General features: G+C 46.7%; 3 protein-coding genes across 7 annotated transcripts; 1 reads left to right on the plus strand and 2 right to left on the minus strand.

Annotated features, from left to right (window-relative positions):
- Window positions 1-37: 37 nt before the first annotated feature.
- LOC125953713 (lysophospholipid acyltransferase 6) lies at window positions 38-16,156 on the minus strand. 3 transcript variants are annotated; one of them, XM_049683454.1, is made up of 6 exons: window positions 11,875-12,085; window positions 5,913-6,210; window positions 4,062-4,285; window positions 3,650-3,989; window positions 3,434-3,572; window positions 38-3,354 (listed from the first exon to the last, which is right to left on the minus strand). In XM_049683454.1, exons 2-6 carry the CDS (start codon window positions 5,997-5,999, stop codon window positions 1,946-1,948), a joined length of 2,199 nt encoding a protein of 732 aa, XP_049539411.1. In that variant the 5' UTR covers window positions 6,000-6,210; window positions 11,875-12,085; the 3' UTR covers window positions 38-1,945. The 3 variants fall into 3 exon arrangements, with proteins under 3 accessions (XP_049539411.1, XP_049539410.1, XP_049539412.1); XM_049683453.1 differs by lacking the exons at window positions 5,913-6,210; window positions 11,875-12,085 and adding an exon at window positions 14,963-16,156; XM_049683455.1 differs by lacking the exon at window positions 11,875-12,085 and having other exon boundaries at window positions 5,913-6,584.
- On the plus strand, window positions 14,137-17,197 carry LOC125953720 (DNA repair protein complementing XP-A cells homolog). Its single transcript, XM_049683466.1, is given in 3 exon segments — window positions 14,137-14,206; window positions 16,137-16,405; window positions 16,407-17,197. Coding segments are annotated over 2 exon segments (837 nt in total). The 5' UTR covers window positions 14,137-14,206; window positions 16,137-16,250; the 3' UTR covers window positions 17,089-17,197.
- Window positions 17,116-19,958, minus strand: LOC125953715 (protein tumorous imaginal discs, mitochondrial-like). 3 transcript variants are annotated; one of them, XM_049683460.1, is made up of 6 exons: window positions 19,426-19,958; window positions 19,145-19,353; window positions 18,466-19,076; window positions 18,115-18,394; window positions 17,977-18,040; window positions 17,116-17,429 (listed from the first exon to the last, which is right to left on the minus strand). In XM_049683460.1, the coding sequence occupies exons 1-6, from the start codon at window positions 19,577-19,579 to the stop codon at window positions 17,248-17,250; spliced, it is 1,500 nt and encodes a 499-aa protein (XP_049539417.1). In that variant the 5' UTR covers window positions 19,580-19,958; the 3' UTR covers window positions 17,116-17,247. The 3 variants fall into 3 exon arrangements, with proteins under 3 accessions (XP_049539417.1, XP_049539416.1, XP_049539415.1); XM_049683458.1 differs by lacking the exon at window positions 17,116-17,429 and having other exon boundaries at window positions 17,475-18,040; XM_049683459.1 differs by lacking the exons at window positions 17,116-17,429; window positions 19,426-19,958 and having other exon boundaries at window positions 17,473-18,040; window positions 19,145-19,411.
- Window positions 19,959-20,266: the final 308 nt, after the last annotated feature.

The following is a 20,266-nucleotide window of genomic DNA, read 5'->3' on the forward strand; positions in this document are numbered from 1 at the left end:
CTGTTTTTTATCAAATCGGAAAATAAATTGCGACTAAGAAAGCAGAACCGGCGTTCGGATGGGTCCTGGGAAAGGTGTAGTTCAAGTTTTGGCATTTATTTTAAATTCGTTTACTACAAAAAAGATGGTTGCTTTATTCGCGTTTTGTTTTCCATAGTTCTCGGCTATGTTGTGTAGAGTTCAGCCAACGGTGGACAACACAATATGCCGCGGGCACGGACGCAAACGCGTATGCTCGCAGCGCTGCACCTGCTTACTGAGACCATATGTGGTAATGAGTGTGTACCCGTGCAGATCATACATGATTCTGGCACATTTTTGTTGCCATTTTTCAGCCCCATGTGCTGAACTTGAACGCATGATTCACCAGTTTGCTTCCTTCGTTGAACTTACTGTTAATAGCTTTCTTATTTATGGTTGTATTATGTTATCGTTTACATTACCCCGCACTGTTGATCATCAATGTTTACGTAATGCACACATCCTGGGGGTGTGGGGTGGTGGGCGCGGGGTACATATATTAGCGGCATATGCTCGCATGAAGGAAGTAGTTAGTCTGCCATTGCACCGCCCGTTGCGTAGTGCCGTTTTATGTTCAGCGACTGGTTTTTGTTTTTGATGGAAACGTCTTGAATCAGGGAGCCCCTTTTGGCAGGGTGAGTTTTGCGCATTTACTACTCTTGAGCGACATGATTCGGCGTCGACGCTATTTATCAAATGCAGTTTGTGCTAGGTAGGTATATGCATTTAGGTTCATGCATGCATTCCTTCCAATTGGATCCTATCTAATTGTGGTGCTACAGGACACGCACATTCTTCGTACACCCAACAAGCAAACATAAACAAACGTATAGAGCGTGATCAAATAAAACAATCCCCAGAAACATTTGGTATCAGCTAGAAAAACAATTTACAACATATGGTGGTGGTATGGGGCCTTTACTTCCACCGTTCGCTCGAGCCGTAATCGGAGGAAGTTCGCGGATATTTGCGTTGGAAGATTTACAGTTTTCTATCGCAGAAGCAATCATGTGTTTCGAGTCAGAAGATTCAGACGAGCAGAGGGTGCTCAAACGGTAAAACCATTCCTTCTAGGACCAGGAGCACTTGGTCAAGTAGGACATGCGTCATGCGCAAATTCCGTTTTTTGGGGTTGGATTATTCGTAAATAATTTGGAAGCTGTACGGTACACCATACGCACAATGCATTAGCCTAAACGTTCCCTAAAGTCCTAAAGATTATGCATTCAGCAGTGGTGCTGCGCGATCACGAGCGCACGCCGATGGTCCTTAAAAGTATGATCATACGACTGATATGGTGTCGATAACGGATTAGCAGAATGGGAGGAAATGTACGACCATTAGTGATCAATTTTCTTGCTTTGTCTTGCTCTATCTTTCTCGATTTCTAAAATTTATCCAGCACACATACACACATGCGCGCACACACACACACACACACACATACACACAGACATGGTCGCCAGTGTTGCTACTGATGGGATCGGTCGGTCGGTTGGGTGGGTTGTTACTGGAAGCAACGTATTGAACATTTAAGTAGCTGAACAGCCGGTGCTGCACACATACGAATATGAATACAATAGAGGATAACTTGACTGATTTCTTCTTTATAAAATATATCCTTTCTTTCATCGTCTCTTTAGAGCCCTTGCCAGCGCGAAAGATATTATGCCGCCGCTTTTTAAGGGGTTGTGCGAGCGACCTTTTGTTTACCGATCGGGAGTTTGTGCTTCGATTGTGCAGCCCTTTCGCTGTAGTGTTGTAGTGCAGCCTTTTGGCCAAAGATCGTTCAATATTCCATCTTTTCTTGGAAGAACTTGTACGAATCGTCAGCTTCTGATCTTCTAGAAGCTATGAACGTTACAAGATGAAGGCGCTGCTGGAGTCGCGCCTGGAAGTGAAGGAGAGGAAGCTGCTGTAGCGTTTACTTGGCATGCCCGTTACTAAGAACCGCCGGCAGTACATTAGCCTGCTGTACTGCCGCATTCAGTGCATCGATTTCCTTCTTCAGGAACGCACCACTAGTGCTGGTAGTAGTGGTGGTGGTGACGATAGCGGTAGTCCCATTGGCGGAACCACTAAGAAAGTCCCCCGTTTCCGTGTTGGTGGTACCGTGACCACCATTCAACGCACTACCATTGACTTTGCGAGGAATGTACAGGCCACTCATGTTGCTATCATTCATGCGCATCAGATCGTCCTTCAGCTCGACGAAGCCTGTTACCGTTTTGTCGATAAATTCCTCAAAGTTGCGCGTCTCTTGCTCAAGCTTTTCCTTAATACGTTCCCGCGTCGGTTTCGGACTCTTGCCATTAACAACGTTTGCGGGTGCCGTGGTGCTGCTGTTGTTGTTGTCCTCAGTAGACAATTGTTCATCAGTCTTTTTGTGGTTGTTGCTGCTTGCACTGATCGGTTGTTCGGTGGTTACGGATAGCAGCGGACGCTCCTGTCGGCGACCGTTTTCACCCCGGTATCTGATCTGCGACGAGCCGGAGTCAATGATAGGACCAGCGGTGGTTCCACGGTCACCATTCGTTAGAATTGTTTCCGATTCAACGGCGAGCGGTGTCGCGCTCTTTAGCAGCTTCTCCGCAGCCTCCGCTGCCTCACGCAGATGCTGCAAGTTCTTCGGTCCATCTTCAGTCATCAGCTTCACCTTCGAACGGCTCCGTTCGGCACTGGTTTCTCTGCTTTTTCCGCGCGGTACAAATTTCGATAAAACAAATACAGTGATCAAAGCGACTAGATGAAGGCACATAAACACATTCAGGTACATATCGAGACTAGCCCTAAAGTCGAGCAAAACGAATGGAAACGTGGCGTACGCCATGAAGACGCGCGTCACCAGACAAGTTAGCACATCGTATAGGGTGCGAGTGGCGGGCGTACGCTGGAATGGCTCCCGGAACAGCTTCCGGGCGGTACGGGCTGCGACCACGATCAACGCCCCGGTAGCAAAGGTCATGTAATAGCCAGGATAGAAACCATGCCAGAGAGCGCTCAGGCTGAATGTCAGGAACGTACCGTACCGCTTCGGAACGCGCTCGAAAACCACCATACGCAGCCAGCGATTCGTACCAGCGTTCCACGCGTTGATGCAGTTACGGAAGTTGGTGCCAAACTCGAACTCAAGCACCTGAATGTTGGACAGCATGTCCCAGCGAGGTGTCACACCATCCCGCTCATCATACCCGTTAAACCCGAGCCCGGAGTTGTTGCAGATCGCATCGGCCAACAACCAGGCAAAGTAGTACTTGAAACGGACCGCCGTCGTGGCCATCATCATGTACCACAGGGAGAAAAAAAATCCGGAATTTTTCATAAAGCCATCATCTGTAACGAATTCGACACGCAAAGGCGCATTAGAATAGAGTCAGAGGGATACCATGTGCTGGCCAATTGAGAATCTAACCTTTCATAGCTTTGATCGGATATATCGTCGCAAATTTGATGAAGATCAGAGCACACACTAGACTCGCGATCACCTTCTTCACGACAGCTTTCACTGGCGAGGGTTCATGGACGATCTTCTTGTCGATATCGTACTTGCACTAGTAACAAGCAACAGAACACAAGAGCGTTAGTGTCAACAGCCTGAGCCTTTGCGCATTCGCAGTCCAATACTTACATTAGCGGACGCTTGCTTCAGAATGTGGCAACCCTCTATGAAGTCGATGTAGTCCTTGTAGAAAACGAGCGGACCAGCCATCAGACCTTGGAAGTGAAGGGTATAGGAGAAGAACTCGAGCGCCGAGGGAAGCTTCCGGATGGCGTGCTGTTGCTGGCTCGCCGTTAGATCCTTGATCTCGCGCGTAAACCCATCGTGAATGCTGAACGCCAGGCTGGTCACCTTCTGCGTGATGATCATCAGCGGACCGGTAATATCGAGCGAGTATGAACCATAATCGTAGTACTGCCGGTGCAGATGAATGCACGACAGATAGATAAGCGCCACAACCATGACGATCCTGTGGGAGAGAAGGAAGCCAAATAGAATGTCAAGCGTGATCGGGTGAAACGAACCCCTACTACAGGCTTACCGCTGGACGAACTGGGGGTTCTGTGTACGTATGACGACATAGCAAACGGCTGGCAGTCCCGCAATGTGGATCGCTTGCTGACCAAAACAGAAGTAGCCAAAGAACAGACCGATCACTAATCCGATCGCGTGCCGTGTACTGGCGGTCACCTTCGAGGGATGTAGGTAGGAGCGGAATGCGGATGCAAGGATCAAGGCCAGAAACTGTGTGATAAGGAAGTTAACCTGCGAAGGAATCGAATCGAAAACATACCAAACATCAGTTTGTGCAAGAAATTACTCCTCCCTTAACCGAGCGCATTAATCATAATCGTTATCAGTCTGTCTGCTCGACACCATAACCGCACCGAGTCTAGACACCGAGTGGACCTCTCCCCTGCTGATTGTGCAAGATCCGTGTTGACGGACGAGTTCTTCAACCTTTATACAAAACACTCCTGTCGGCAAGAAGAAGATTGGCATCACATTGATGCCTCCATTCTAGCCCTTTTGCTGTACGATGATGAGCTACCACCTTCCTACGCGTGTTTCCGACTGGACCTGTTCCTTTCCTTGCACACAAGTTTCTTAAATGGGGCGTGAACGGATGATTGTTGCAAATAGATTTAATCCAATTGAGCAATAAAGTCAATTGAGGCCGTAGTGGGATGTAAGGAGAGTTTTGTGTTTTGGACTAGTGCGAGCGACGGGCAGCATATGGAACGTGGGGAAGGTGAAGACGGTAAACACAAGAACCGCAGCACAGGAGGAAACGATCTCGGAACCGAAACTGGTAGCCAGGAAGCTCTCCATGAAAGCTTAACGCGCCTATAATTGATCTGTCACGTTGGTGTTCGAGTTTGTGCCAAGAAATGCACCTGGTGGAATGGAAAATGCCTGGTAGGTGACACCATTTTGTGTAATCCACTTCCTGCTATAAGCATTTCATAAAGATGAACAACTGCCTATGGTTAGTGTTTGCTCGCTGGTTTTGGCAAATGCGCAGCAGGAGTCGGTCCAAAAATTCGGCCAACCGAAACCGTTCACAGCATGCAGTCTTATCATGTAGCGAACACTGAGAATTGGGTCAACGCCGATTGACGATGGCGCGTGACTCCCGATGCCAATGTGTATAACATTCACTTCCGTTTAACTCTATCAGGCAAATTGTGTACCAAAATCCAACCGTATACCCATCAAACACCATTCGATTTTTTTTGCCTTATCGTGTAGTTTAGCGTGCATGAGAACCGGTTAGCATGCCGGAATGGCCGTGACCGTGAACTCCTTCCAACGTGTGGTAGTCCGATCGTTCAGCTCCAACACCCTTTCTAGTTACACAACGCCTTGCACGGATGCAGCGATGCACGCAGCACGACCGGTTTCTCTTTATGCAAGGGGGCCCGTATTAGCTAAAACTCCTACTCATCAAGAGCAGTTGCCAGCATCGTCGCCACTACGCTCATGTTAGTCGTACGATTACGCTGCTTAGCGATACAGGATCGCACTTCGTTGAAGGGCTTAGAGTTGCGCATAAGCGGCGCACGTGCGCTGCTGCAGGTTTTCTAGTCTAGAGTAGAGGCCATCGTTTCACGTAATCCTAGTGTTACCATCACCTTGAACTAGTTTCCGTCGCTGCTCGTTACCCTTCACAAGGCCATGGCCTTGCAAGTTCGAGCAATGGTATAAGAATCGTGTCGTCCACGGACAGTTGTTGTGTTCTCCAACCAAAAAATAAAACGAGTTTCTCAATTGTAAAGCCAGCTATTACCTACATTAAAAGATGAAGATCGTGTTCATTTATACCGCCACTTGGTGCGGCTTTTCACTGCTCTCCTCGTTGAAAGCAGACCACAATCTGAGAACCACTTACATATTTGATTACTCCAATCTCGACTAGATAGGCACGGATTCGCTCAAGTAGCGCTGCAACGCCGGGCACTTCTTCTGCGTAATCCATCTCGAGGAACGGGGGATCGTAACCGCGTTATACGACCCAGCTGTCGATGCTCTTCCAGGGGCTTATGAGTTATCGCAGCACATCAAGCACACGACGGACAGTTACACTTTTCACCGGATCATGCCACATTTGAGACCATTAAGCGACGGTTTTCTTTGTTTGCTTTTGGCTTAATACTTATCAGAGACAACTACGAATTGTGAAGTAGCTTCTATATGTTCAATTGAAAGACAAAATTCAAATCAAAATTCCATCCTACATGCTAATGCCTACATTGCCAGCAAAAAATTAAAATAAAATAAAACCCCAAGAACAAACACACGAAAGAAGAAACACCGGAACCTATTTGGATAGTGGCGCTAGATTTGTAGGCCAGGTGTGAATTACGCCATAAAGCCGTGTGTCGACGTGTGTCTCTATCAAAATTATCCTGAAGTTCCGCAGCCTTGCGTTGACGCTAGCGCGTCAGTGTTGTGGTTGTGGAAAGTGTGCTGCAGAATTCACGTGTGTACAGGGTGAACGTCGAGAACGCCGCATTTATATCTGCAATCATCATGTATATTTCGCTGACTGACATGTTCGAGTGTTTGGGAAACCGAAAACCAACCAAATCAGGGGGGGGGGGAGGGGGGGTAGGGTTTCGATTTAACTCGGTTCAATATCGAGTTCCCAGGCAGCACCCCATGAAGCGGAATATGGATTCATCAAGTGAGGCAAGCAGAGGGTTGACAGAATGATCAAACATGACTCATTTGCTACAATAAAATCATGTAATGTAAGTAAGAAGGAAAGCTCAAAGGAGAGAAAACTAAACATGATACGAGTTCTGGGAGCATACATACAAAATATGGAATCAAACAAATCTATACTGTCCAATCCAGTCGAGGGACGCACCCGAATCGTGTTGGCGTGCCATGGCGCACCTCCTCTCTCCATGGAGCAAAAATAGAGGCGGACAACAAATGGAGGATATACATTTTTTAAATAAATGCCTTTATTACGCTATCACCTCGCATATCGATTTCGGTGTGGAGCACCTCCCAGTAGTGGCGCCGATAGGTTGCATCGATTTTATGCTCGTTTTGTTTTTAATTGCTCTGCAGTCATATCTTTAAAACACGCCACTAGGGAAGGTCAAAGAGTATCTCCTCATTCGGCAAAATTCATCCACCAAACAACAGTTTGGTATTCCCTTAAGGTCTGGGTCTGGTGAAGTGGAATCATAATTACTTTCCCCTAATCTAATCGCCAGTCTTGTGTCCAAATGCCCAATTTAACAGGGCGTGGAGGCGACACTATTAGGCAAGACACGCCTTAGCATCAATACTGGCAGAAAAAAGGAAGTGGTAGGCAGTGCGCCAGGAAAGGGGGTGGGGGGCGAGGAGGCAGCAGTATTAATACCTCTGGAGCGTCGTCACGTCGAAGTCATCTATCTGTTGCACGTTCTCGCTTTTGTCGGTGCCCGGAGTCCACCCGCTTCGTACTTCGCCATTCGACATGCTTTGCACTTTGCTAAATGTAATGGTTTCCACGGGGTAGGATGGAACGGGGAGTAGTAATCATTGCGGCGGGCGAGCTCTAAATGGGAAGTCGCATCTTGGTCAGTCTTTCGTTATGGCAACTGCAGAGTGATAAGGCGTTCTCTGTTGCGTGTTACACGTTATGATACAATGTTAACGGCAATGCGCAATGTTAACTTTTGCGAAAAAAGGTATCATTTTGCTTGATTACCTTTAGCTACAAATGCTTGAGGTTAAGTGATAATGTCCATTCCATTGGACTTTTGGATTGTTTTGCAACAATGGACAGTAGCTGCCACTAGTGGTGTACATGAATAAAACATTTTAATCTGCTAAATCAACAAGTGCTCGCGAGGGCTGAGCGAATAGAGCAGGACACCCCTTTGGGGACGATTAGATGGTTAATTTATGTGTCCCACAGCGCATTTGAACCGTGTTTGGGCTGCTCCTACCCAGGCGCTGTTTCTGTACGCAAGCAAGCACATGGCCCCATGGAGGTTTTGCGTGCCATTTCACCATAAATGTTGGTCTGGTTTGAGCCAAAGACATTTATTTCCTCGTGAAACGAAGAACACAAAACGGGTGCCTACCATCGATGGGCTGTCGCTTATTAGTGGTCAATGCAACAGATAACTGTTGACCACCATTGGCTTCAAGGCACGAGGGGCCGTGTTTATTGACTGCGGCCGAAATTGAAGCTTCATTCGAAAATGTAGCGCCACGCTGCGCACGTTCTTGCATAATAGACTCCACATTCCTCTAACCTCGCCCGCACCCACGAACGGAGACGGAGAGCTCGGGGTCGTCAACAGCAGAGCGAGAATACGAGAGCATCGTCTACGTTTTGATGAACTTACTTCCCCCGCCGCACCACCCTGGCTGACGATACCTTTCTTCGGCTTCTTTTCGGTTTCTCTCGCAGTGAATTTTCACTTACTGTTTCCGATTCCACTCGTGCCGTCACGTTGGTCTGTGCTTGACTGCGGCAAAAAGGATGTCTCCTTTTTCCATTTGCCGCACGCACATTCCCATCCGCACGAAAGAGATGTTTCCTTCGTTCATCAGCGCCTTCGGGGCGAAGGGAAAATAACAACTGTTACAACGCTTGTGAAAACGTTGGCTTTTCTCGGAATGCCTTCCGCTACTGCTGCTGCTGCTGCTGCTGCTACCTTTGCTCAAAATCTACTCATTTTCTAACATGACCAGGGCAAAAGAGGCCAAGAGCGAAGGGGTGTATGTTATTCCATGGGGTCATGCCAAAGAGTCGAAGAAACTCGCCTATCTTCGTCCGGGGCGAATGAATTCATTGCTGGGCCCGCACGCGATAGAAGATGAAATGTAATAAACGCAATAATGAAGATTAATCCTGCGGCCGTACTTCTGTGCACGTGTTGATTATTTGCTGGCAAGGAGTTGGAAGGAAAGGTGACGTCCGTGCGTAGGTTGTTGCCCCTTTCGAAAGCAGCCGACATCAATTGTGTGGCCTGTGAGATGCTTGCGCGAGAAGAGACAATTCCATTTCAATCAACCATATTTGATTCCGTGCCATCCCCTTCAGTTGCGCGAAATTGGGTAACGATCTAGATTAATTTCCAATAAGGTACATATGCTGCATGATTTAACGCGAAACCCATTCGATCACCGGGAGGACGGAAACCGTACTCGCAGACCTCCATTAAAATGCTACCCGAAGGTACAGACATGGTTATGTAAATATGCTTCAAATTTCCAAAATTTGCTATTTGCTAAAAAGCAACCTGACTAAGGGAAACTTTCTCGTGCAGACAAAGCTCTCCGTCAGTTCCGTTAGTACTTTCTGTTGTGTCGCACAGTTTTATACGCAGCTTCCAACACAAATCGATTGACCTATTTCACTAATCGATACTCTAACGGTCACAGCGAAATGCCTGGTCTACCGTGCGCGCCTCCACTGGAGAAGGTGTTCTGGGATTGAATTGCATTTCCAAGTAGTTACAGGCAGTGGCCGTAGCATAATTTGTCTGTCGAGCACGGCAATTTGATATGTTTAATATAATTGAGGTGCATGAGACGCGTGCGAGGATGATTAAAGGTTCATCGACGCCAGAACAAATTAGTCCTGCCAAAGGCTTCATTTTCTGACATCCAACCTGACTGGCATTCCTTTTGTCTTGGTTTACGTCATTGATACACAGTGCAGTCCAGATACAACACACTATTTTCGTGACCTCCCAGAAGGCAGAACCAATGGGTAGAAGGTCAAACAACGCACCCAACACACGACGTCAGAGGGTGGTGCGAGAGAACGACGGAATTGGATTACGGGGTTCGTTCTTGGGAAAGGGTCACACTAAACCTCAAACCAAATCCAAATGTCCCACCCTGCTCCTTGCCACACAAACGTTAAACATGTCCTAGTGAATTCCAGCCGATTCATGTCGAAAACGAGGGGGAAAAAGAAGGTCAAAAGTTAAACGATTCTTCAGCACCATTAATTTGTGTATCACCACCGGCCGACCACCGTTCGCTCTGTCACTTGGGCGTGAGCGTTATAAGTGGAATATGTTGTCGCTGAGTTTTCCGCCCAGTATCAGTATTTCATCAGGTGCCGGGATCTAACCTCGATCTAATGCCAAGTAGACAGAGGCTTTGGCCTTGGCCATTCCATGACGCTTCCTTATTTTCTTTTTGATATGGGTTTCCTGTTCCAATTCGGCATCACAATCCACACGCCCGTCCGTATTGCTATTTCGTAATTCAACTCGTTGTGCGTCGTCGTAGCGAAAACGGAATCACCATATTCAACTGGTTTTTTGTTTGTGGTCTTTTCCGTTTAGTATTAACCGCGAGAAGCATGTTGTTTTCGCTTTGCCAACGAAAGGAATGAGTTAAAAAGAGAAAAGATAATCCCAAACCTGTTCTGTGGTGCTTTCGAAGAAGAACGAAGACCAAATTATGATTTCAGTTGGTTAAATTCTAACAAACATAAAAACGGAATGTTTGTGAGAATGTTAACTAAGCATTTACCCTTTACAAGGGAGAAATTACTACTAATGACTCATTAAAGCACCGGCTGATAATGGACAGCTTAGGTGTCCCAATTAGCTCTCCCCACTTCTGACAAATACAGATTCTTGGAAGGAAATTCGGGGAATCGATTTGCATCAAACCACAGAACCGATAGTTTACTACAAACACCTATACCACCATCTAATGGACGGGCATTAACTTTATCTATCACTGTCACTTATCAATTGCTAGTCAACAGTATGCTGCCTTTGTTGTTGTATTGTATTGACCTTATGCGCTGTGTTGACTTTACCGGGCACCAGAGCAATGGTTCCGGAGGAGACCACTGGTGAAATGATATTCTTAGCGTTCTGTTCCATCTCCTCGTTTTCTAGTATAGTGCACGAAGGATGAATTGGTTTAGCAAATGATTTTGTAGGATTATGTTTCCGGTTGGATCAAGGGAGAAACGCTGATTAACTAAGATAATGACGATGACTGACAGCGTAAGCTACAGGGTCCCCCGCAAAGGGAATCGACCGTCTCGAATCGTCGATTCGGGCCCTGAGAATCTCTGCATTTAGCGACTTAAGATGGACACTGATCAGGCAGGATAAGGCTGGTTGAGGCCAATTAGTGTTGGCGCCTTGTATCTGAGTCTCTACACCTTCACTTGTGGACTTGAATGTTCTTTGTTACGGTGAGAGAAGGGTTTGCTGCTAAGTACAGATACACTATCTTTTGCAACTCTTGATAAAGAAGACAAAGAACCACAACGGAGCGTTTGCGTTGGTGGTATCGAACAAAGATAAGAACGGGAGTAAAGCAATTTTAAGCAACAGTAATCACACGATAAATGCATCGATTGCAAGACATATTTGGTCGTGTTTTGCTGCTTTGTCGTGCGTTTCAATCGGAAAACAATTATGGAACAATTATAATTTGATGACAAAATTGTCAATCCGCACATAGAAGCCAACCTAGCGAAATTCTTAATGCATCCTTGAACTAACAGATGTTGCAATTGATCCTCTACACACAGCCTTAGCGGTCGAGTCCATTCAGCATGTGACAAAAAAATTGAGCTGAGTGAAAGGAAGCATAAATATTCAAACTGGAAGGTAGTGCGCAATCGTTTCGTGTCATTCACATGCATCAGCTACCAAAACCGGCGCGACACAGGCCGAATCGAATAGACTGCTTCTGCTTCTTCGTTCATCGGTATTTAGTTGCTGATGTCATCGATTGAATTGCGTCGTTCCGATTGCGCCAAACAAACACAATCATCCGGGGTCGATTAGTTTATTGCCTATTGGTCGAACAACGGTTAAATAGAGCACGTGCACGTGAATGCAGTGTTCACTAACAATCATGCGTCAGAACGTTGGAATGCACTAAGTGACCATGAATGGCTTATGTCGATTCAAACTTTCCACTTTGGTAGCATGAGTATTGGAGCCCAAAATTGCACGATTCAAACAAACACAGTTGATAATTGCCCAAACCAAATAGAAAAGTCGTTGAAAAATGGTTAGACAATTACAAAACGCACAAACCACCAACGGGTTAAGCGCGAACCGAGCTACTAAAGCACCGCCATCGGCGGCCAACCTTCCAGCGGTGGCCGCACTTAATGCTACACAACCAAACAACAACCAGTCATCTCTATTGGGGCTTCGTCCAGCGCTTGGAGTGTGTATGCGTCCGCACCTTGACGCACTTTTGAACGCGACGCGCGGCTCGTACACACCTACTTTTGGCTTTGTTTTGGCTTTGAAGCTCGCTGACTGCATAACTCATACCATCATACCATCAGACCACCCATCCAATCCACTAACTGTACAGCGCGACCCAAACCGTGTGAGTCTCACTGGGAGGCTTTAACATTATCTTCCTTCTTCGCTCTGGTGGGGGGCCCAAGGTTCCTTAAAATTTCGTCAAATGACCCAGTCACGCCGGTCGGTTGGTGTGGCGATATTGGTAATGTACGAATTTCGGAGACTCTCCATTTGCTAGTGTGTTACGATATTACTTTTCGACTTTTGGAGCGTTACTCAACATCAGCTTACCTATCGTTGATCTCTCGTTGCGTCATGGTTCAGTTTGTGCCAAAAAAAGGGCTCATAAACCATGACAAGAGATCCCCAGAGCGGATGTACACATCATCGAAACGATTAAAAGATCATTAATCAGTATTATTTTGGGACGAGATTTATTTTAATCAAACTCAAAATTTATAAAAGCAACAACAGAGAATGAGATGCTCAGTATCGACAATCGATCGTGATCGAGCGTTTAACAAAAGTTGGACTTTACATTAATCATAAACAAACAGCCCCTACCCACATGGCCCCGAGCGAGGTACCCCTTTTGAAGCATGCGTGAGATGCACGTGCTTGGTACTGCTAAGAAGCTAGAGAACCAGTCCAGGCACGCACACATTCAATTCGAAGCATCCAACAGCAAAAACGTATGTTGATTGAATGACATTGAGAGGAGCAATAGATGCAAACAGCTGACCACAGCAAAGTACCGTGTTCTTTCAACGGCTACACAACAACCAAGGGCAACACATGTCGCCTACTTAAAACATTACAAACATCTATTTTGAGGAATTAAAGCAAGGTTCCTAGGGTTTCACGAAGCAAGCCAAGGTCAACCATATTGTCTCTTTAGATGTTTGAAACGAACAGGACCCAAAATGCTTGAATAATTCCATGCTTATCGATCTTTGAAGCAAATCACGTGCACATGCAGTGACTTGGTCAGAATGATGTCATTTGATATCCTCCCGTCGTTGTAAAACAAAACAGAACGGCAGAGGAACTCGTGTGTATACCGGTTTTGCCGCGCACCTGACGTCATCCAATGATTCATGTGAAGTAAGTCACACAAGTTGGAATAAGTTTTTCGCCGATGTATGTTCCCCTTCGATATACTAATAAGTTGAGTTCGATATACTGTTAAGTTGTAAAAGTTGTGTATAAAAACCCTTTCGATGGTGTGTTACGGAATGTTTCACCAATCCAGTCCCTCCCCCAAAATGAAACTCCGGCGCTGATTGAAATTCATCGAAAATGAACGACGACACGAATTTAGTGTTCAAAATCGAAAGTAGTTGTGTCGCTAAAGGTCAGACCGGTTAGGAGCGGTGCTGTTGGTGAGTTAAATTAAAGAAAGGATATTTTTTGTGTGGTTTGTTCAAGCAATAGATTCATTTCCCTGATCACTAGCTGGCCTAATTGGACTACGAATGGAATAGAATGTGCTTCATCATTGGCTTCGAAGAATGGCAAGGGCATGCATGAAAGTATGCATCCTACTTTATTAACTGCTATGGAATAGAAAGCATGACTAGCGGCCGGTATGATGATCCTTAATTTCTGTTTTCTCTCCCAATAGTAGACAGACCAGTCCCGAGAGAGTTCTTTTGTCAACCGTTGATGAGATGCCAACGATTAGGGAACTAATGATGATAAATAGTGGAACAATTGATAGAGGCATACGAGTCGAAAGCTAGACAAAAGCCACACAAAGTAATGATCGAAGGCAAAGCACTGCTTTCTACTGTTGCACCAGACGCGTTCACGACATTGTTAGCATCCTTGTTCTGCTCCTATAGCGGTTGAACATATTCGCCTGGCCCGCCCCTAAAGCGGAAACATTTGTCCACTTTTATCGTCTCAAAGAATGCAACAGGTGAATGTTTAATGATCATACGATGCTGTGTCCTTGTACTGAAAATCGATCGAAAGGGGAAAGATCGAACCTGTACGGAGGTAGCGGAGGAGGGCGGGTGGATATTGTTCATTTAGCGCTCTTATCAAACGATTCGTCGATGACTGTGCTGCAAATTGGAGCACACACTGCGCAAATTGTGTCGTTTATCAGCGGTAGGTAAATTTACGACAGTTGATAAGCGGTTCAAGTTTTTTGGTTTTATATTTCTTCTCATGACCGGCTGGAACGCCATTTATCTTATCTGAATCGAAGCTTAACTTTGGGGTGAACAGCATGACAATGAACATCAATTATCCAGCTATCCTGGGTATGTTATTGGAAGCTGGTAAGCAGAACTCGAGTATTATTGGAAGTTGGCGTATTTCTTCTTTTCGATCAAAACTTATACAATGCAACTGGGAATGTACTGATGTCGCGCACCAGCCTTTCGAGCGACAGAGACGCGGGCTGACCGGGATGAGGGTGGTTCAGACATAAAAAGGAAGCAAAAATCAATGCCAGTGCCATCGTAAACACTAAAGATAGAAAATGAGTGTTCCCGTGTACTGGTGGAAGGGTCTGATCTGATCGAAGAGAGTAAGCGCAACACGGTTCTACCACCAACATCCCACACATATCCCGCGGTTCAAAAGTCGTATGACACTTTCGGTTTTCCGCGGATCGTCCCAAACACAGCACATAAGGGTAGCATATTTCGCAGATGTTACTACTCACCAAGTCCACCGAGAGTCCGCACATTTCTGCAAGCCAGGTGAAGAGGCGACTTCCATCGTAGTAGGCATTTGCCCCGATGATGTTGGCTAGAGGTTGTTGCATCTTGTTGTGATGTGGCTGCTGGCACGCGTTATTCTCTTTGTTGCTGCCGCCGTTCTCTAATTCACTTATGCTTTCACTTGCCGATAAAGATAGCGGCTCACGGTGTCGCCGCGCGACCGCACAATTCTCGCTGGGAAATCCCGCCCGCACACACAAAACAAAAAATGCACAGCCACTAACGACCGCCGCCGGCACAGATCGGATGATTTTCGATTGCACAGAGACACGGGGAAATCTCGCGCAGCACCACAGGAGGACAAACACAAAGGACAAAGCCCCCCACCGAACAGGCGGAGTCCACAGCTCACTAGTAAGATTGGTTTTTATATAACCGACACCAGGATCATTTTGTCGAGTGTCGACCACCTCATCCCACACGTACACGCACTTTCCAGTATTCCGCCGTTGTTAAAGTAGGGGCAGAAAAGAACAACTTATGTGTGGGGCTCTAGCCACAGCCTTAATGCAACTGATGATCCTCCTTGCAGTATCACGAACTTTTGTACCGGTGCGGTTCCGGATGGTTTCCGTTCTGGGACACTCGGATCTCGGTCGCAGATTTCTGTGCGTTCTGGGGTTGACTCTGCGTTGGTTCCGGTGGTGTTGTAAAAGAATTGGGACTCCTTTTTCGCGGTTTTGGCCCGGTATTTTAGGGGATCTTTCGCACTGCGCCTCTCCACGTTTTTTACACTTTTCCGACACACTTTTGCAAAGGAAACAACGGTGGGAGTTGCGAAACGAGGTGAACTCACTCTTAGCCCCTTTATTTTGATCAAATTGTCCAAAACACTTTAAAATTTCCCATTTTTTACTCAATTTCACGGAGCGCACTCGGAACGGAACAACAACGCCCTTCGGGGATAACAACACCCTTCGGGAACGTGCCAATCGCGTCAAAAATGTTTAGGAGTATCGGTTCAGTACTTTGTGAAGTGGTGCAAAATTTTGGAAATTTTCAACATTTTTTAACATTTCCGTGAATTTCGTGATAAGCTTTCGTGATAGTTAAGAGCAAATTAGCATCACTTACTATTCCCGATGTCTTTCCTGTCTTTTGTTTCGTGAAATGTAGGTCGGAAAATCGCAGTGCGAAAGATCCCAAAAACGCGGGCTGAAACACACCACCAACGCCACAACACCGGTAAGTTTGGAAATTTGTTAATTTGCAAAGATCTGTTGTTATTAAATGAGTGGCAAAGAGGAACCAGGGAAAACAGAATCCGATTTATCCGAATATCAGCGAAGCCGGATTGAGGAAAATCGCCAGAAAGCGCTCAATCTACGAAAGGCAAGACTGCTTACTCATCCGTACAACGAAGAGAAGCGCCAGGAAACTGCCCTTTTATGTGAACAATGTGATTAAGGTGTCCGGATCGAAGTACATCGATAGTGGAGGCGGATTTCTGATCGAGCAACGAACTGCCGGACCGGAAGTGCCCGAGGAGGATGGTACTAGTGAACCTGCACCAGAGCCGGATGCGGTCCCCGTTCCTGTGGAGTACGACGAATGTCTCGAGTGCGGGGATCGCTTCGCCGATTCCTACCTGCTCAACACATTCGATTATGCCGTCTGTGACGCCTGTCGGGATCAGGACGGGCAACACTCGCTGATTACGCGCACCGAGGCAAAGCAGGAGTACCTGCTCAAGGATTGTGACCTCGACCGGCGGGAACCGGTGCTGAACTTCATAAGCCGCAAAAATCCGCATAACGTTCGCTGGGGTGAGATGAAACTGTACCTTCATCTGCAGATTGAAAAGCGAGCTCTAGAGGTTTGGGGAAGCGAAGAGAACTTGCTGCGAGAAAAGGAGCAACGTGAGGAGAAACGTGAAGTGGCCAAGGTGAAGAAGTACAACAAACGGCTCAAGGAGCTGCGGATGGATGTGCGCAGCAGTTTGTATGATAAGACTGTCCAAGCACATGTCCACGTATTTGGTGATTCTGAAGTGTACAATGAGGCCGAGGACACTTATACCCGCACCTGTGAATCCTGCGGTCATACGGAAACATACGAAAAGATGTAAAACGGGACTGCTCCTCTCTTATCTAGGCTCTTCGCTGTCGGGGTTTGCCCAATAAATCGCCTAGTGAATCATTTCATTCCATTAACAGAGCTATGTTGTTGTGGTGTTTTTCCCGCTTTAATCCGATACAGAATGGAGACTAATTAACATTCTTTTTCTTCAATTGCTATTGCTACTCCGGCTCTTGGTAGCTGCCTCTTCTGTCTTTGGCTTTTCTTGTGCCTCGCTGGTTTCACTACTTTGGCCAGTATCAGTGCTACCCGGAAGCTTGGTACGATCCCTCAGTGCCTCACGCACGATGTCCGTTAGTTCTTGGGGCTCCGCATAACAAACCTTACCACCTGTGAAAGAAAAGATTGCTCATTTGAAGCGGAACGGCATATCTAATCAGCACGAGCGAGCAATGAAACAAACAGCGATTGTTAAGCGGAGGTCTTTTGCCTATTTTATTTTGATACTTTTTTCTAGCAAAGTCCTTGGGACCGCGGAATCAATCACCACTTAACAATCGATGTTCGCTTTCTCAAACATCTTCCCCCTCTCCTCTCGTTTCCTACGTCGTATCATCGGAAGGACTTTTAAGTCTGTGGTAGAGTTGGTCCTGTCGCTGGCGTTCGATAGCAAGCGCACGTTCCTGCTCGAACTGGGCATTGCTCTGATTGAGGCAGTAATATCCGAAACAACAGAGCACTAATAGTACGCCAAGCGAATAGTAGAATCTCGAGCCAAGCTGCTCTTTTTGGTAATCATGTGTCTCAGTTTCATCGTGTGGTTTATAGTCATGATACGAGTCATCTCGAGTGCCCTGCGTTTGTTTCTCCGAGACATTCTCCGAAGACCACGTAAAGGAGGAAGAAGCTGTGGACGAAGAGGATGCTGTGGACTTACCGTCACTCCTGTACGTAACTCCCATTATCTGGCCAGGAGTATCTTCCTCGAGTTCTGCGTAAGCCTAGAGAAGCCAAGAAAAACGGTCAGAAGATAACTAGGTGAGCAGGAGAATAGAGGCTACGATAGTGCCCATACCTGTAGTAGAGCCTTTTGCTGGGTCGTCAACTTGGTGGGAGTTTGAATTTTCAAATGAATATAATGATTTCCACTCCCATAGCTGTTAACACGCCGCAGTCCTTTGCCAGTGAGATTGATGACCTTATGTGACGATGTTCCCGGTGGAATCTGAATGGTCTGGTCTTCGTACACACCCTGCACACGGATGGTACCGCCTAGGACGGCTTGTGATAAGGAAATTGAGGCATCGGTGTGTACATCAGCTCCATCCCGCCGAAAGTAGCGACTTTTCTCCACCCTGCAATGGAAGATGGCCAAATTGTTAGCGCAAGGTGCGTCGTTTTTCATTAATAGCGAAGCGGAACTTACTTAAATTTAATGAAAATTTCTTTGCTGCCAACATTCATGCGCACCATTTGCTCATCCTCGATGCCCGCAGGCACTGGGACAGTCACTCGTTTCCGCTGAACCGTCTGTCCCTTGCCTCCACACTCGAGGCAAGGGTATTTGATGTACATCCGCGTACCCTGGCAATACCGGCATGTCGAACGCATCACAAATGGTCCAGTCGATATCGTTTCCATACCCGTTCCATTGCAGTACTGACATTTACCCGGCTTGGTGCCCGGCTCACACCGGGAACCACTACACTTCTGGCACGTGTCCACCACGTTTACATCAATGTCCTTATTTACACCACGAGCCGCTTGTGCGAAGGTTAGATTCATGATAATCTCCTGCGCCCCACCAAACCCAAACTTGGAATCGCTGAAATCGTCAAATCCCGACTGAAAGCCGCCATCGCCGAAAATCTTCCGGAACAGCTCCTCCGGATCGATTGTCGAACGAAACTGCCAGTTTTGTGAGAATCCCTGGGGCCCAGCTCCGGCTCCCGGTCGGCTTCCGCCGCTTCGGCCCATCTGTTCCGACGTTTGTCCGTAGGTATCGTACTCACTTCGCTTCGTTTCATCGCTCAGAACCTGCAAAACGTAAGCAAAGATCAGTTCCGGTGCGAGAACCGTTGGCCATCGTGTGGCCTTCCGTGTACCTCGTATGCTTCGGAAACTTCTTGAAACTTGCGTCCCGCATCCGGATCGTCTTTGTTCGTGTCGGGATGATACTTTTTCGCCAGCTGATAGTACGCTTTTTTGATTTCTTTCGGCGACGCGTTCTTGGTCACTCCGAGTGTACTGTAGTAGTCCTTTTTACGCAGAATGTTTGAAGTGTAAAATGACCGCACGGTACGCAACGAGGCACCTGTAAAAGGGAGGATGGTTGCGAGATGAAGGAGGAAGGTTTTAGCGAACACGCGCATGATGTAATCCGCACCTTTCTTAACCGGCTCGTTCGATAACCGCTGGAAGGCGGCCGGTGTGGAGAGATGCCGGGTGAGGGTGTCGCAGGCGACACGCCCTGGAAATCGGGTGTTTAGTATGGCAATGCCTTTCGGTGAGATAATCTGTAAGATTCCTCGCGAACCCATTTTCCGACCGGAATTTTCCCAGCGCTTTTCCACGAGCGTAGCGGCTCTCCAAGTATTTTACACTTTTCCGGCCTACTTTTCCAACCGGAACCACGGCGGGTATTGCAAATGATGCTAATTTGCTTTGGAAAACTTCCGGAGCGGTATTTGAGACCGCACGAAAACTTCGAACTTCCACAGCCTTTTTGAACCAAACGGCAGCTGACAGCCGGGGATGCAGAGATTTTTGATTTATTGAAGGTGGGGGTCAAGAATGTCCGATTCATGGTAGCATAAAATATAGTCTAGCGAAAGGTCGGAAGAGTTTCTTCATCACTAAATTCACGAAATCGTTTAAAAAAGAAAAAATCTCCCACGTTTTGCAGCGATTTCTAACCAAAACAGTGGGTACAGTGGATTGTTGTGATTTTTCGCTAAAAATTTTGAATTTTGTTGAAAATTTTGCAGTTTTTGGACAAAACGCTCATATTATATCGACCATCGCTGTAACAATTGCTTCGTCGTTTACTCACTGCGGTTTTAGGAGTCGGAAATTCCGGGGTTCGGTTCTCGGAACTTGCGACTCCTGGATCCGTTTATACCTTAAAACGGGATTCAACCTGAAGTGCGCTTGAGCTTGTGAGTGAAAATTTTGCTGTTTCTTGCTTTTCGACTTGTTTTTTGCTATTTTCCGTGATAATTAACCAC

The sequence above is a fragment of the Anopheles darlingi genome, chromosome 3 (genome assembly GCF_943734745.1).
Source record: "Anopheles darlingi chromosome 3, idAnoDarlMG_H_01, whole genome shotgun sequence".
Lineage (NCBI taxonomy): Eukaryota > Metazoa > Arthropoda > Insecta > Diptera > Culicidae > Anopheles > Anopheles darlingi.